The following is a 13,289-nucleotide window of genomic DNA, read 5'->3' as shown; positions in this document are numbered from 1 at the left end:
CCAAATTTTATTACAAAAACATAAAGGTTATTTTTTATTTTGACTGTAGTACAAATGTACAAATTTGTAGGTCCAGTGCTCCATCAATTCCCACGTGATGTTAATTAAATTTAACGAGAAAATAAATAAAATAACTAATTCCAAAGTTATAAGCTGCGGTCAGGAATCGAATAATCTCAAATCTTAATAAACGCAAACAAATTTGGTCGCCTCTTTATATCGTTAGAACTACCTTTGGCACCTGTGTACATGAGAACTACAGTACCAGGAGTGAAATTTTCACCATTGTGGTGCAAAAAGCCTCTCTTGATATGTTTACTGTTAAGGACAAGTGATAAGTGATAACTCTTATCACCTGTTTCAAAGCAAATAGTTGAAAAAATATGTGGAAATACATCGCGGGTACAGTCGTCGTAGGTTCAGTAACTTACGGTCTATAGTAAGTCTTAACCAATAAAACAACAATTTTATTTACGTCTAGAACTTTCTGTATTTTCAAGTCGATATTTCGCTGGAGGTGTCTGTAAATGTACAGCGCGACTGGACGGTTTAGTCGTGGTCATAACAGGTGGAAACTCTGGAATTGGTAAAGCCCTAGCCGTAGAATTGGCCCAAAGAGGTGAAAAGTCATTAATTTACCAAATTCTTGTTTAATGTAAATTTTCCAAAGGTGCGACTCTTGTTCTTGCATGCAGAGACGTCGAAAAAGGTATCAACGCAAAAAAAGACATTCTACTAAGTTTGAATAATAAAAACGTGAAGATATTTGTGAAACGACTGGATCTTGCCTCAGTGAGCAGCATTTTGAAATTTTCGGAATCTCTAAAGTGCGAATTTAGCGAGATTTATGCATTGGTTAACAATGCTGGGATTTTTTACCACCCACACACAGTAACAGAGGATGGGTATGAAATAACATTCCAGACTAATTACTTAGGTAAACACGTTTGTTACTACATATCACGTTGTGAAAATTGTTTTTTAGGCCATTTTATCTTAACGCACAATTTACTCACCTTGTTGAAAAAAGCGGACCATTCCCGCATTGTTAACGTGACGTCTGAAGCCCACAGATTAGTAAACGTTTATGACTTAAACGCCATCACAAAATCACAAACTGAGTTTCGGTCGCATTTAGTCGCTTATGGAGTGACCAAACTCGCGTTAATTTTATTTACGCGCTACTTATTCAAGAAATTGTCAAGTAAGTCCCCCTTTTTGCCCCTCAAATATTTAAATTATTTTTTAGACACGAACATAATAGTGAACGCTGCTAATCCAGGCAACGTGGAAACGAGCCTTTTCCGGTACTTCCCCTTCCTGAGCAATAAGTTCTTGTACGGCCTTCAGTGGCCAATCAGACAAATCGTCGTCAAGAGCCCCCGACAAGGGGCCCAAACCATTTTGCACTGTTTGTTGACTTCAAACAGGACAACTGGGCAGTATTACAGTGACTGCAAATTGTCTTTGCCAAGCCCTCTCGCTTTGGACGATAAGCTTGCCAAGGATTATTATGAACTCACTTTGGAGATACTAGGCGATAGGTTTAGCACAGAGTCTGAGTGTTAATTAATTTAATCAAAAATGTGGATCTCACCTGATGGAAAATTTCACAAATTAATTGTAGTTGAAGGTGATTGGGGTAAAAAGCCATCGGAACAGACTGAATGTACAATATTTGTGTCAGATTGTCCAGACTCGTTCTTAGAGTATAATAACACGACTGTAGTGATAGGTGATAGTGATAATGAGATAAGACGAAATTTAGATTTATGTTTAATTACAATGAACGAGGGCGAAACGGCCAAGTTCAGAATCACCGCGGAAAATGTATCATTCACTCTTAAGCTAGAAAAGTTGAAATTCAATGGCTACATTTACGAATGGAGTGCGAAAAAGAAATACGAAATTGCACAACACCACAAAGAAAGGGGTGTGGAGTTATATAAACAAAACAGGGGCAAAGACGCCGCGCACAGATTTATCAAAGGTTTGAAAGTCTTGTCTTCGATACCAATTGATGCTGAAACACCACCCGAACAAATTGAGACAATCCCTCTTGAAGATATTTATAAATTAAAAGCCAATTTGTACAATAACTTAGCTTCGTTTTACTTGAAAAAGGAAGATTGGCTGCTTACTATAGACACCTGCAAACGCGTTTTTGATTTTGATAGTGGTAGTATTAAGGCACATTATAAACTTGCTGTTGCTTATATTAAAGACAAAAATTTCGAAGCGGCTGAAAAAGAGCTGGACGTTGTTTTAGCTGCTGAACCTAGCAATAAGGCCGCCAGTGACCACATGAAACATGTCAAGGAGGAACTGCGTAAAGCCAACGCTAAATTTAATATGATGGTTAAGAAAATGTTCGCTTAGCTGTGCCATAGATTAGGATGATGTATTTTTTTAGAATAAATGTTCAGTCTCAGATCATTGATTTATTTAATTTAATACAAGAAAATATGAAATATTAATTTAATTTAGCCTTGGTTTCTTTTCTGGGGGCGGTTTAATCTTCTCCTGTGCGTTCTCGGTTTTAATCTCTTTGCTTTCACTTGTGCCATTTTCGACGCCAGTTTTACTACTAGGTGCAGCGGGTGTTGTTTTAGGTTGTGGTGGTGTAGGCAAAGGAAACTTTTTGATGAGTTCGCCTAACAGCATATCAACTCTTTGTCGCTGGAACAGCGAACTTGGTTCTTCCCTTGGTTTCTCATCCTTGCTTTTGGCTTTGTCTGTGGTATTTTTCTGTGATTTGAAGTCCCAAGAATAGCCTTTACTGGGGTGATACCTTGCAAAGCTAGCAACTTCTTCAAATGACGACTGTAAGTGGTGGACTGCTGATAACTGTAAAATTATTTCATTATGTTAGAGTGACTGACAATAACTAGTACCAGTCGGGAATTTAGAACACTTGCTAAGTCAGGTGCTTGGTACACAACTCCTGCTATAATGTAATAGTCGGCTAACGGGGTGACTTGCTGAGGGCTGTGTCTGTGTTGTTTCCTAATTACGTATAAAATGGGTTCTTGGACATGCAGTAAAACATATTCTAACCCAGTCATGTTTCTAGAAATGGAAAATGAATTTATAATTTTGTTGTGAGGACGGTTTTACTGGAGTTGGTCGGGAGTCAAGCGTTGCATCTTAACAATCTCATTATTGCAAGTTCTATCAAAAAACGGATTTGAACGTTCTGAGAAATAGTCCATTACATTTGCAGTATTGAGTATTGGTATCCAAGCGGAATCGTGCCATGATAGACTTAAGGGATTTTCGGGGATGGCTCCAGGGACCATACCCAACCGTCCAGGCATCATCGCCATGGCTAAATCCTAAAAATAGTACTTGAATTGAACGAAAAATCGTAATTTTTTCAGCCAAATTGAAACTAGTTATACGGTACGTCGGCACAAATACAGATAATGTTAAATGTGCCCTCACCTTTTATTAATTTGCCCTGTTAATTGCTTTTCTTTTAAAAATAATTAGTTGTGTTCCTAACAGCGTTGACAAAATTTGACTGATACCCAACCTCACTTTTGTACCAAAATATTTCAAATTTTGTTTTCAATTTATTTCCACGCGTTTTAGAGATCAAACTTGCTCTCTTATGTTCATATTTTGTGCGACATTTACGAGATTGTTAACGTTTATCTCATAATCTTGCATTTTTTTCCACTGCTGACAGGTGTGCCCTAACCCCACTTGTAACTTTTCTAACTTGTATTTTTGTGGCTTAAACAACAACAAAATGCTGTTTTTTCGAAAAAACTTTATGAGGTACTGTGTGTTTGCACTGAATTTCGTAATATGAGTGTTATGTTCACTTTTTTAGATGGAATTAAAAGTGGTCCCTTTACATCTCAATAAGAAATATTTATCTGAGTGTTGTAAACTTATAAACGATGAATGGAAACGTAGCGACACTGCCCGCTTGCGGAGCTTGGAGTCGTCATCTGATTCACTACCCACCAGTTTGATTTTGTTAAGAAATGATGAAATTATTGGGCATTTGAAACTGTCTCCAATCCCCAGCATTAGAGACGGCTGCTTTGTCGAATCTGTTGTGATAGAGAAAGGACTGAGAGGCAAGGGATTTGGGAGATTATTGATGGAGAAGGCTGAAGAATACTGCAAGAATTTTTTACAACTAAAAACAATTTATTTGTCAACTAAAGGGCAAGAAGGTTTTTACAATAAGTTGGGTTACATGGAATGTCAACCTATTTCTATATACGGTAACTGCATGCCCCTAACTAGCACCATTAATTGTAAAAATGAAAATAAAACCAAGGAGGATTTCCAAGGGGCACCAAAACCGCCCCCTCTGCCCGCCAACAGTTTTAATCAAAATGTGAAGACTTACATGAGGAAAGATTTATGATTCAGTACAAAAGTTGGCACACTGAAAACTAATTTTATGACTCAACTGCCATATGAAAAAGTGCAAATAGATTATTTTTGATAAATTATTTGAGTTGTAAATTCGTTTTAAACTTGATTGTGTCAATAAACACTTGAATTACGTTACGTTATCATTTCAATCAGCTTCCAGTGGTCCTAAATTTTTAATGTTTTGTGCAAATCCCACAAACTTTCCCATAATGTTCAGGTTGGGAAAGGGAATCCACTAGGAACCTTCCAAGGTCGTATTTTGAAATTGCCCGTCCTGGAGAAGCGTCATGTTTCACCTCATAATCTGACCCTGGTTGGTCTATAAAATCTTGTTTTACAAACTTTTTCACAATTTTTAAAAAACATACCAGCAATGTGTGGTGGCAAAATCGCAATATACTTCAAACTAGACTCCTTTAATGCATCAAATTGGCGCTGATGGTCCGCATTCAAGTCTTTAAACATTGGAGGGACCTTCTCAGGTTCATAAAACAAAAATGCTGATAAACACACGGAGACAACTTCCACATTAGCTTCTTTCATGGCTTTGATAATGTTTTTCATTCCTTCACTTAGTGCAGTTGTGGGTTTCAAGTCATTGCGTGTCCCTAAGACGACGACCACACCGTTCACACCCTTAATAGCGTTTAAAACGTCGTTATAGCTGAGAACATCGCCCTGAACGACTTCTACACTACTTTTTAAATTTTCGGGTAGTTTAGCGGGGTCTCTAACAAAGGCCCTCACATTTAGACCTTCAAGGAGTAATTGAAATTAAATGTAAAAATACAACCGTAATTTACCTTTTTTAACTGCAGCTTCGACCGCACAAAGGCCGGTCATGCCAGTAGAGCCAAATATCACAACTTTATTCATTGTATTTGGGAAAAATTAAACAAATGCTGAACTTATACGTGTGACGGAGACGAAAAAGTAGCTGAATTGGCTCTCAATCACAGAATAACAGGTTTTACAGAAACGCATCTGTCCTTGTCCCGATAGAGCGAAAGTGTCACTAGCACATCTATTGTTGCCAGCGCGTACTAAGTGTTATCGCGGGCGATTTGAATTGCCCGTAGTTACTTTTCTTTTAAAGTTTGATTGCATTTTTCGTATTGTTTGTAAATATTCACAACAATAGTTGCTAATAACACTTTCTGATGTTAGACAACTATTGTTGCTGAATATTTACAAAAAATACGAAAAATAAAATATGAGAATAAATAAAGACAATAAACTTGTAATAAAAATTTATTATCACTAGTCAATATACACGATACGATAACTATAAACTAATGATTGATCCATCAAATTATTTATATTCCTACAATAAAAAAGTTCAAAAAAGCACACACACGAAAAAAACCACAAAACAGTACTAATTTCACACAAAACAAATCCGAAGGTGAACACCAAACAAACCAAGCACAAAATGGCGATTTGCACAATGGCAACTGTCACAGGTCCACTGTTAATTTCTGCCGATATTATAGGTAGCTTCGCTAAAATTGACTATACGTGTGTGCGACATCTGCGATAGCAAGCCGAACTACAGTCGATTTTGAATTTGGCGCCTATACTTGGCTTGGTGCATTTAGGTTTCACCACCCTGGCTCTCAATTGGATTTAATTTTCACAATTCATCATGAGTTTGGTAAACAAAAAGATAAACGTCAATGTCATGTCATTTCTCAAAATAACAGAGTTACCGAAAGCGGACCAAACCCAAATGAAGAATTTATTTTAGCTTCATTATGAATGATAATTTTGCTAAGGCTATTTTATTTAGTTTTTCAATCATTCGGTTTTTGTTGAGTCCTTTATTATTTCATTGAGTATTTAAAATGGTATCGAATAACATTTCGGATTAATGGAACTGCAATTAAAAAACACTTGTCATGATCATGAGAACGTCAACGTTGACAGATCCAAAAAAAAGAATTAATCAGCGGTTTAACTAATTAATGTGTTAAAATGAGTGCAGAAGAAGTGTTTTCGAAGCTAAGATCCAACTCGGAACAAAACTGTGATGAGGCTGTACGTCTCCTAGTTAAAATAGCCGAAAATATTGTTAAAGATCCAGCTAACCTAAAAGTACGATCTCTACAAAAAAGCAATTCCACAATAAAAAATAAAATTTTGTCCGTGAAGGGAGGTTCGGAATGTTTGAAATTAATGGGCTTTCAAGAGGTACGACACATATTGTTTTATATTTATTTATTACGTTCAAAATCACCCTAGAATGAGTCTAGTTTCACACTACCTTCAACAACTTCAATGGAAAAATTACAAGAAGTAAAAAAATGTCTCTTGAATTTTAAAAATGATGAGAAACGCCAGGGGGCTGTGCCTAAACTGAAGGTAACTAGTTAATTTAGGAGAGTATTATTTGAACATTGTGCTTCAATTCCTTCCTGAAACTGTAGCATTATCAGCAGGTAAGTGGCTGCAGCCCCAACTATCTACAATCAAATGTTATCAAACGAAAGGATAATTATTTTGTGTTACTGTAAAAATTAGAGTTGCGTCGATGTAAAATAAACCACAGGCTGTAAACTGTAAGGATCTGTGATTCACTTGTTGCGAAAATACCATTAACTAAAATTAGTTATGTACATAACAGGTTAAAATGATGTGAAAATACTTTTCTTTTTGCGTCAGGATCAGACTCATTCATAAGAACTTTGTGAATGGCTATTCCTGTATTTTTTGCCTACAATATAAACCACACAGTTAAAAAAATCAGTTATTTTCCCTACTTCTTTGGTAGTTAAATGACAGTTTACTGTTACGTAAAATATCTCAAGAGTTGTCCATATTGACCACATTAACCAGACAAGAGCTGCAATTTTGTTTTTCAAAATCTGAAACGTTATGCTGTAATTTATTGTTGACCTTTGCTATACTTTTTACTCACCAAACTTTCATAATACAAGTAGAAAATCGTAAAAACTTCAGTTAGAAATTGTGAGGTCAGGCAGCTCAGAATTTGGATTGAAAAACTGTCGTTTAATTTATTGCCCACATCGGTTAAGAAATCGTGAAGTTCCATTAACAATTCAATTTTTGCTTGATTATATTTCGTTTGATATTCATACGGTGGTTTCAAACTGAGGTAATTATGTTTCACTTTTTCTTCATTAAAATTATCCAGTAGTCTATTAATCAACGCGAAACGTTCGTGTACCAGCGTGATTAATAGCACAAAGTTAATTTGCACCAAATAAGACACGAATAGAGGGAAAAAGAGTGCAAAATGAGTTTCGTTCTCTGTCAGAAAAATGTTTCTCCCCATGTAGATGTGCGTAACAATGCTTCGTCCCAAAATCGCCAGAACTCCAAACAAAATCATGCAAACTTCGTACAAAAAGTGTTTGCGATAAATAATTTTCTCTCCCAAGTCCCTGAACATCAAATCAGCTTTTTTGATGTTCTCGATACAGGTTAATATGTTGTGGCTCTTTGATATGTTAATAAAGTAGATCACATAAGTAGCCATAATATTTGCAAGAATTTGGAAAATTATCCCGATTTTAGTGACACCAGAGTTGTAATTTACGTGAAGGTGTGTGTTTTTTAAACTGGTAAAAGCAACATACAACAGTGCTGAAAATAGCGAAAGGTAAATTATGTTCAGGATTTTGAGTAAGTTGAAAACTGCCAGTTTCCGAGTGTTATTTTTCGTTTCCACGAAAATTGCAGACAGACCAAATGATGCAGTTGTGAGTAAAAGAGGGTAGACAGCATCGTAAATATCTTGTGTGGACATTTTAAAACTACGGAAAGAATTGGAGCACAATTCGAGTGTTTAATAATGTAAATGGAGCATTAAGGTGATAAAAATCTTGATTTGAATAGGTTTTTACAAACATTGCGTGATTTATAGTAAACATTAGTCAGATCAAGTATTGAACGTTATTAAGTAATAACAGTTATTCTATTAATGATCGTATTGGTGATTGTGGTTAATTTTTTATCATGTTACAGCAAGAAACTATGATCAGAAGTAATAGCACCAATTTCGAAGTTAATGGCGATGATTTAGATAATGTGAAGAGATTTGTTTTACCTACCCTTAAAAAGGTAAGTAATTAGCACTTTTGTGTGATTTGTTTTTTATTAGTATATTTTCCTGACACTCGCATATTTGCCCAAATTTTATTTTTTAAATTATACGAAATAATCAACACAATTTAAACTAATTTTTATTTAGTTCAAGAAATTCAGTTTATTTGTTTTTAAAGACGTGATGATTTGTGTTATTGTGGTGGATAAAAACATTGATAAAATTGTTGCTTGTACACGAAGCGACTAATATAATTGTTTTAAGTGTTATTTTGGTGATCTACAAGAAAAAGAACAAGTATTTATTAGTTGTTGCTCTTGCCAATTAAAACATTGCTTTTTTGTTTGAAACGCAAATTGTAGGTGTTATTGTTTCCTGAAACTGAATCATTATAACGATAAATGTCGTTGACGAACCAATCATCTATAATAAATTACATTATTAAGTATGCAAACCTAAAAATCGACTTACGTTAAATAATAATCCAGCGTCAATATTGAACAGCCCACACAAAGTAAATTTGAAGCTGCTGTGCTGTACCTGCTTTGAAAACATTAAAAGTTTTTCCTCAATCTCGTCATTCTGTGTTCTTATTAAAACTTTGTGTACTTTTCTCCCAACAATGTTAGCCTGATTTAATTAAGTTTTATAACAACTTTATTAATAAAAAATGGGGCGTACCTGTTGGCTTGCTAAATGACAAGAAATTGTAACGTGGAGAATTTCGTACGACTTTAGGAAACCCCAAGCCAGCCAACAGCTCGCAGAAAATGGTTTACTCGAGTGCTGAAATATTTGTAAATTTAAAATTGTATCAACAACTGTGACATTACCATCCAATAATAGTAAAAAATTGAGTAAAGACTGATGAAAAATTCGTGCGTTATGGCTGGTAGCATCTGAATGTTGTAATTTGAGTTTGTGGTGTTTGCCACCTTGCATAAGGTTTCGTGGATTTCCATCAAAGTCATTATTTTGTTTAAAATATCGGAATGTATGTTTTTGGGTGGTTTTACATTTAATAAAGCTGGGGAAAAATTGTTACTTCAAATATTACCAACACTCACTTACTAGACGCCAAATTTTTGGTGTGTTGTTCCTTCAGGTTGAGTTTAATTTTTTCCAATTGTTGACCAACCATCTCTCATAAATCAAAATAGCTGTAAACCCATACTGGCTGTTCAAATCGTACAAAATCACCAAAGGGAACAAAAAGATAATACACATAAATAGTGAAAGTGGCGGGAAATTTTCGATTCTAATGTTCTGAATTTGCATGGACGCAATTATTAGAATCATCAAGAATCCGGAGAAAAATATGATCAATTGGTACCAGACGGCTCTCGTGTAGCGGAATTTTTGCTTCATTTTCGCCAACAATTCGTCGATTCTGTTCAGTTGGAGAACCACGTCTCTCACATGGTTTCTCTTAACGAAGCTCATGGAATAAGTTGTGTATAAAATAATAATGCCGAAAATAAACTCAAAAGTTAGTCCAAAATTTGAGACTTTGTTACGTTTCTTGTAGAATTTCCCACCCACTACATTATTTGACCGTGTTATGATCGTCATAATGAAACAGATCGTGTAAATTATAAGGAACAGCACTGTAATAAAATGCAATTTTTTCGAAGAGTAGAGACTATATTTTCCGGCTTTTTTGATAGGAAACATGGGAAAGACACCGAGAATTGTTGATAATATAAATGTGGGCAACAAACTTTCGTAAAAGTGGTTCGGGGCTTGTAAAATTGCCATTTGTGTTTGACGTGAAAACTCTTATTGAATGAGTCATAATTCTTATTACAGTTGTTCCATGTTTCGTAATTGCAATAATAAAAATAATGTCCGAGATAATCTGAACAATGTTTGTAAACATTACAAATTCATGTCACACTTATTTTTGGAGCGCTAAGAGTATGTAATAATCAGACACTAAAAAATTATTACCACCGGTCACACACACGTGATTTGTTTAATTTTCAGCACTTTATCTTATTAACCCTTTTTTAAAGGATGGGAACCGAGCACTCGCGTTTCAAAGAATGGCAAAATTGTCTCGAAAAAAATCATTTCATTGGACAGTTATATGGTTATATCTAAATGCGAATAAAGCAATATTAAATCAAATTCTTTGTTTATTTTTAAAGATGTAATTATTTGTCTGTGTTATTTGTGTTATAGCGATGTGCAAACACATTGCTAATTACACAAAGGGACAAATATAATTTCATTAAGTGTTATTTTGGTAAAATTTTGAATTAGCAGTTATTGGTATTTATGGTGCTCTTGCCAGTTAAAACATTGCCTTATTATTCGAAGCGCAAATTGTAGGTGTTATCGTTTCCTGAAACTGAATCATTATGACAATAAATGTCGTTGACGAATCAATCATCTGCAATAAAGTTCATTATTTAGTATGCAAAGCCAAACAATCGACTTACGTTAAATAATAATCCTGCGTCAATATTGAACAGCCCACACAAAGTAAATTTGAAACTACTGTGCTGTATCTGTTTCAAAAACATTAAAAGTTTTTCCTCAATTTCGTCATTCCGTGTTTTTATTAAAACTTTGTGTACCTTTCTCCTAACAATGTTAGCCTGTTTTTTAAGTTTTATGACAACTTTATTAATAAAAAATGGGGCGTACCTGTTCGCTTGCTAAATGATATGAAATTGTAACTTGAAGAATTTCGTACGACTTTAAAGAACCCCAAGCCAGCCAACAACAAGCAGAGAGTGGTTTACTCGAGTGCTGAAATATTTGTAAGCTTAAAATTGTATCAAAACTGTGACAATACCATCCAGTAATAGTAAAAAATAGAGTAGAGACTGAAGAAAAATTCTTTCATGTATTTCCATTAAAGTTATTATTTTGTTTAAAATATCGGAGTGTATGTTTTTCGGTGGTTGCACTTTTAATAAAGCTGAGGAAAAATTACATTACAAATTCATGATACACTTATTTTAAAACACAAGTTTTAAATTGGAGATTTTCAATTTATTAAAAAATAACCAACGGTCAAACACGCATGCATTTATCTTTCAGCTCTTTACCAACCCTTTTTTGCAAAGGATCGAAACGGAATTCCATCGTGCACTCGCTTTCGACGATAAAGAATGTCAAAAACGTGCCAAAAAGCTCATTCCATTGGACAGGCTTGAAAAAAATGCACAGAGAAATTTGCGTTATGTCCAAACCCGCATAAAAAACGGTAAGTATTTTAATTGCAAGTACACGTATTATCTATTTCGATTAGAAAGAGTCCAAGACCCGGAGTTTTCCGTCCAGGATATGTTACTCATAGAATTGTTAAAATGGTTCAAAGAAGAGTTTTTCTCGTGGGTTGATTCCCCCGGCTGTGAGAAATGCGGGGGAAACACTGCGATGTCTCACATGAGTTCGGATAAGACCGATTTAGTTTATACAAGCAGGGTTGAAGTACGTTTTAATATTCCCAATTTGTTATTTTTCATTTAAAATAATTTGAAGGTCTACAAATGTAAAACTTGCAACGCATTTACTAAATTTCCCCGTTTTAACGATTTAAATATCTTATTGGAGACTCGAAGAGGGAGGTGTGGGGAATGGGCAAATGTTTTTACGTTACTTTGCCGCTCTTTGGGGTGGGATGCTCGCTATGTGGTTGATGAACTTGACCACGTGTGGACTGAAGTTAGTTTTTTTCTTTCCATAATAAATAACATTCACAATTTATTTTTTTAGGTTTATTCAGTTACGCAAAAACGTTGGGTTCATTGCGACTGCTGCGAAAACGCATGTGATACGCCCCTAATGTACGAAACAGGGTGGAATAAAAAATTAACATACATTATAGCGTATTCTCCTGATGAAGTCCAGGATGTCACCTGGCGTTATTCCAGCAATCACAGAGAAGTTCGGACACGAAGAAACAAATGTTCAGAAGACGAACTTGTGAATGCCTTAATTACGCTTAGAAATGAGCGCCAGAAGTCATTTAGTGCACCTAAACGTGATTATTTAACGAAAAGATTGGTTACTGAGTTGATAGAATTGATGGTGGAGAGAAAAGCGAATGATAGTGAAAAGTTCGGCCGTATTTCGGGATCGAAAGAATGGAGAAGTGCAAGAGGGGAAATAAAAAATGAGAACATGTATGTGTGGATTGTTCCGAGTAAACATATCGTTAATAATAAATTGACAATTAAATATTCCACCGCGTTTGATAAGTACGAGTTTGTGAAGGGGGATAATAGTGTTTTGGGGGTAAACGGCTGGCAATATGGTGTCTATGATTTCAGTAATGTGTTCAGAAAAGAAGAGAAAGATTGGAAAACGGTTTATTTGGCCCGAAATGGTGCGATTTAAACCAATTGTTTTTTCATATTATTACTTGACAATTTTTAGAAGGGACCGATCAAGGGAGTATATCATGGAGATTCGAATTAGATAAAGGGGTTAAAAAGTGTATAGATAACTTATCATTAAAATTCAATTATCAACTATACGAAAGTGGAGTCGTACAAATACAACTAATTTCCGATGATAAATGTGTGGATTTTCCAAAAAGTATCAGTTAAATTGTTTTGTTTTATTTTTTTAACATTTATTTGTAGCTGAAGGGGCTCTAGAAACTCAGGCATTTTCGGGAGTGAGGCATTTTACAATTAAGGCAACTTTAAGTGGAGGCAAGGGCAATGTGGCCTGGCAGCATGCCCAATTATTCCGTCAGTCCAGTGATAGCAAAGATTTTCCATTTGTTCTTTCTGTAACTTTTAGAAACGTTGAGTAAATAAATATTTGTTACAATTTCTGTTTTGTATTAAAATAGAAAAAAAGT

The 13,289-nt window shown here is 35.1% G+C and overlaps 8 protein-coding genes across 9 annotated transcripts; 4 read left to right on the top strand and 4 right to left on the bottom strand.

Moving 5' to 3' along the window:
* The first annotated feature begins 71 nt into the window (after positions 1–71).
* LOC664326 (retinol dehydrogenase 12) lies at positions 72–1,569 on the top strand. The gene is made up of 5 exons (XM_970333.4): positions 72–439; positions 501–619; positions 671–937; positions 986–1,204; positions 1,250–1,569. Exons 1-5 carry the CDS (start codon positions 384–386, stop codon positions 1,567–1,569), a joined length of 981 nt encoding a protein of 326 aa, XP_975426.1. The 5' UTR covers positions 72–383.
* A 15-nt stretch (positions 1,570–1,584) lies between these two features.
* On the top strand, positions 1,585–2,436 carry LOC103313741 (FK506-binding protein-like). The gene has a single exon (XM_008197826.3). The coding sequence runs from the start codon at positions 1,585–1,587 to the stop codon at positions 2,377–2,379; it is 795 nt and encodes a 264-aa protein (XP_008196048.2). The 3' UTR covers positions 2,380–2,436.
* Positions 2,427–3,326, bottom strand: MED6 (Mediator complex subunit 6). Its single transcript, XM_970324.4, has 3 exons — positions 3,118–3,326; positions 2,895–3,069; positions 2,427–2,847 (listed from the first exon to the last, which is right to left on the bottom strand). Exons 1-3 carry the CDS (start codon positions 3,324–3,326, stop codon positions 2,479–2,481), a joined length of 753 nt encoding a protein of 250 aa, XP_975417.1. The 3' UTR covers positions 2,427–2,478.
* On the top strand, positions 3,318–4,533 carry Naa80 (N(alpha)-acetyltransferase 80). Of its 2 annotated transcripts, none has more exons than XM_015981898.2 (2): positions 3,318–3,402; positions 3,839–4,533. In XM_015981898.2, the coding sequence occupies exon 2, from the start codon at positions 3,839–3,841 to the stop codon at positions 4,385–4,387; it is 549 nt and encodes a 182-aa protein (XP_015837384.1). In that variant the 5' UTR covers positions 3,318–3,402; the 3' UTR covers positions 4,388–4,533. The 2 variants fall into 2 exon arrangements, with proteins under 2 accessions (XP_015837384.1, XP_008195899.1); XM_008197677.3 differs by lacking the exon at positions 3,318–3,402 and adding an exon at positions 3,645–3,783.
* On the bottom strand, positions 4,144–6,118 carry LOC664311 (uncharacterized protein). The gene is made up of 4 exons (XM_970318.5): positions 6,020–6,118; positions 5,202–5,352; positions 4,767–5,153; positions 4,144–4,717 (listed from the first exon to the last, which is right to left on the bottom strand). The coding sequence occupies exons 2-4, from the start codon at positions 5,272–5,274 to the stop codon at positions 4,572–4,574; spliced, it is 606 nt and encodes a 201-aa protein (XP_975411.1). The 5' UTR covers positions 5,275–5,352; positions 6,020–6,118; the 3' UTR covers positions 4,144–4,571.
* Positions 6,119–6,284: 166 nt separating this feature from the next.
* Positions 6,285–13,258, top strand: Pngl (PNGase-like). The gene is made up of 9 exons (XM_008197675.3): positions 6,285–6,588; positions 6,640–6,759; positions 8,386–8,481; positions 11,516–11,681; positions 11,727–11,908; positions 11,960–12,142; positions 12,194–12,806; positions 12,857–13,018; positions 13,066–13,258. The coding sequence occupies exons 1-9, from the start codon at positions 6,373–6,375 to the stop codon at positions 13,239–13,241; spliced, it is 1,914 nt and encodes a 637-aa protein (XP_008195897.1). The 5' UTR covers positions 6,285–6,372; the 3' UTR covers positions 13,242–13,258.
* Positions 6,729–8,236, bottom strand: LOC107398285 (putative gustatory receptor 28b). Its single transcript, XM_015981886.2, has 5 exons — positions 7,316–8,236; positions 7,158–7,262; positions 7,043–7,111; positions 6,907–6,996; positions 6,729–6,860 (listed from the first exon to the last, which is right to left on the bottom strand). The coding sequence occupies exons 1-5, from the start codon at positions 8,165–8,167 to the stop codon at positions 6,768–6,770; spliced, it is 1,209 nt and encodes a 402-aa protein (XP_015837372.1). The 5' UTR covers positions 8,168–8,236; the 3' UTR covers positions 6,729–6,767.
* Positions 8,685–10,536, bottom strand: LOC107398287 (putative gustatory receptor 28b). Its single transcript, XM_015981897.2, has 5 exons — positions 9,536–10,536; positions 9,298–9,491; positions 9,146–9,250; positions 8,936–9,094; positions 8,685–8,887 (listed from the first exon to the last, which is right to left on the bottom strand). The coding sequence occupies exons 1-5, from the start codon at positions 9,603–9,605 to the stop codon at positions 8,789–8,791; spliced, it is 627 nt and encodes a 208-aa protein (XP_015837383.1). The 5' UTR covers positions 9,606–10,536; the 3' UTR covers positions 8,685–8,788.
* Positions 13,259–13,289: the final 31 nt, after the last annotated feature.

The sequence above is a fragment of the Tribolium castaneum genome, chromosome 3 (genome assembly GCF_031307605.1).
Source record: "Tribolium castaneum strain GA2 chromosome 3, icTriCast1.1, whole genome shotgun sequence".
NCBI lineage: Eukaryota > Metazoa > Arthropoda > Insecta > Coleoptera > Tenebrionidae > Tribolium > Tribolium castaneum.
Note: the sequence above shows the minus strand (reverse complement) of the source record. Positions and strands in the feature narration are given on the sequence as shown.

Bases quoted from the DNA above. Each gene is read 5' to 3' on its own strand.
- LOC107398285 (XM_015981886.2), bottom strand. From the start codon at position 8,167: ATGTCCACACAAGATATTTACGATGCTGTCTACCCTCTTTTACTCACA. The intron at 7,263-7,315 runs GTGAGTAAAAAG...ATAACGTTTCAG, and splicing joins ACTTGTATTATGAAAGTTTG to ATTTTGAAAAACAAAATTGC. The intron at 6,861-6,906 runs GTAACACAAAAT...ATTTGATTGTAG, and splicing joins ACGCAACTCTAATTTTTACA to ATAGTTGGGGCTGCAGCCAC.
- LOC107398287 (XM_015981897.2), bottom strand. From the start codon at position 9,605: ATGGTTGGTCAACAATTGGAAAAAATTAAACTCAACCTGAAGGAACAA. The intron at 9,095-9,145 runs GTACGCCCCATT...TAATTAAATCAG, and splicing joins GTCATTTAGCAAGCCAACAG to GCTAACATTGTTGGGAGAAA. The intron at 8,888-8,935 runs GTAAGTCGATTT...AATTTATTATAG, and splicing joins ACGCTGGATTATTATTTAAC to ATGATTGGTTCGTCAACGAC.
- Pngl (XM_008197675.3), top strand. From the start codon at position 6,373: ATGAGTGCAGAAGAAGTGTTTTCGAAGCTAAGATCCAACTCGGAACAA. The intron at 8,482-11,515 runs GTAAGTAATTAG...TTTATCTTTCAG, and splicing joins TTTTACCTACCCTTAAAAAG to CTCTTTACCAACCCTTTTTT. The intron at 11,682-11,726 runs GTAAGTATTTTA...TATTTCGATTAG, and splicing joins CCAAACCCGCATAAAAAACG to AAAGAGTCCAAGACCCGGAG.
- Naa80 (XM_015981898.2), top strand. From the start codon at position 3,839: ATGGAATTAAAAGTGGTCCCTTTACATCTCAATAAGAAATATTTATCT.
- LOC664326 (XM_970333.4), top strand. From the start codon at position 384: ATGTGGAAATACATCGCGGGTACAGTCGTCGTAGGTTCAGTAACTTAC. The intron at 440-500 runs GTAAGTCTTAAC...TGTATTTTCAAG, and splicing joins TCAGTAACTTACGGTCTATA to TCGATATTTCGCTGGAGGTG. The intron at 1,205-1,249 runs GTAAGTCCCCCT...ATTATTTTTTAG, and splicing joins CTTATTCAAGAAATTGTCAA to ACACGAACATAATAGTGAAC.
- MED6 (XM_970324.4), bottom strand. From the start codon at position 3,326: ATGGCGATGATGCCTGGACGGTTGGGTATGGTCCCTGGAGCCATCCCC. The intron at 3,070-3,117 runs GTAAAACCGTCC...TTCCATTTCTAG, and splicing joins TTGACTCCCGACCAACTCCA to AAACATGACTGGGTTAGAAT. The intron at 2,848-2,894 runs GTACTAGTTATT...ATAATTTTACAG, and splicing joins GTGTTCTAAATTCCCGACTG to TTATCAGCAGTCCACCACTT.
- LOC103313741 (XM_008197826.3), top strand. From the start codon at position 1,585: ATGTGGATCTCACCTGATGGAAAATTTCACAAATTAATTGTAGTTGAA.
- LOC664311 (XM_970318.5), bottom strand. From the start codon at position 5,274: ATGAATAAAGTTGTGATATTTGGCTCTACTGGCATGACCGGCCTTTGT. The intron at 5,154-5,201 runs GTAAATTACGGT...TACTCCTTGAAG, and splicing joins CGAAGCTGCAGTTAAAAAAG to GTCTAAATGTGAGGGCCTTT. The intron at 4,718-4,766 runs GTATGTTTTTTA...AAGATTTTATAG, and splicing joins TTTGCCACCACACATTGCTG to ACCAACCAGGGTCAGATTAT.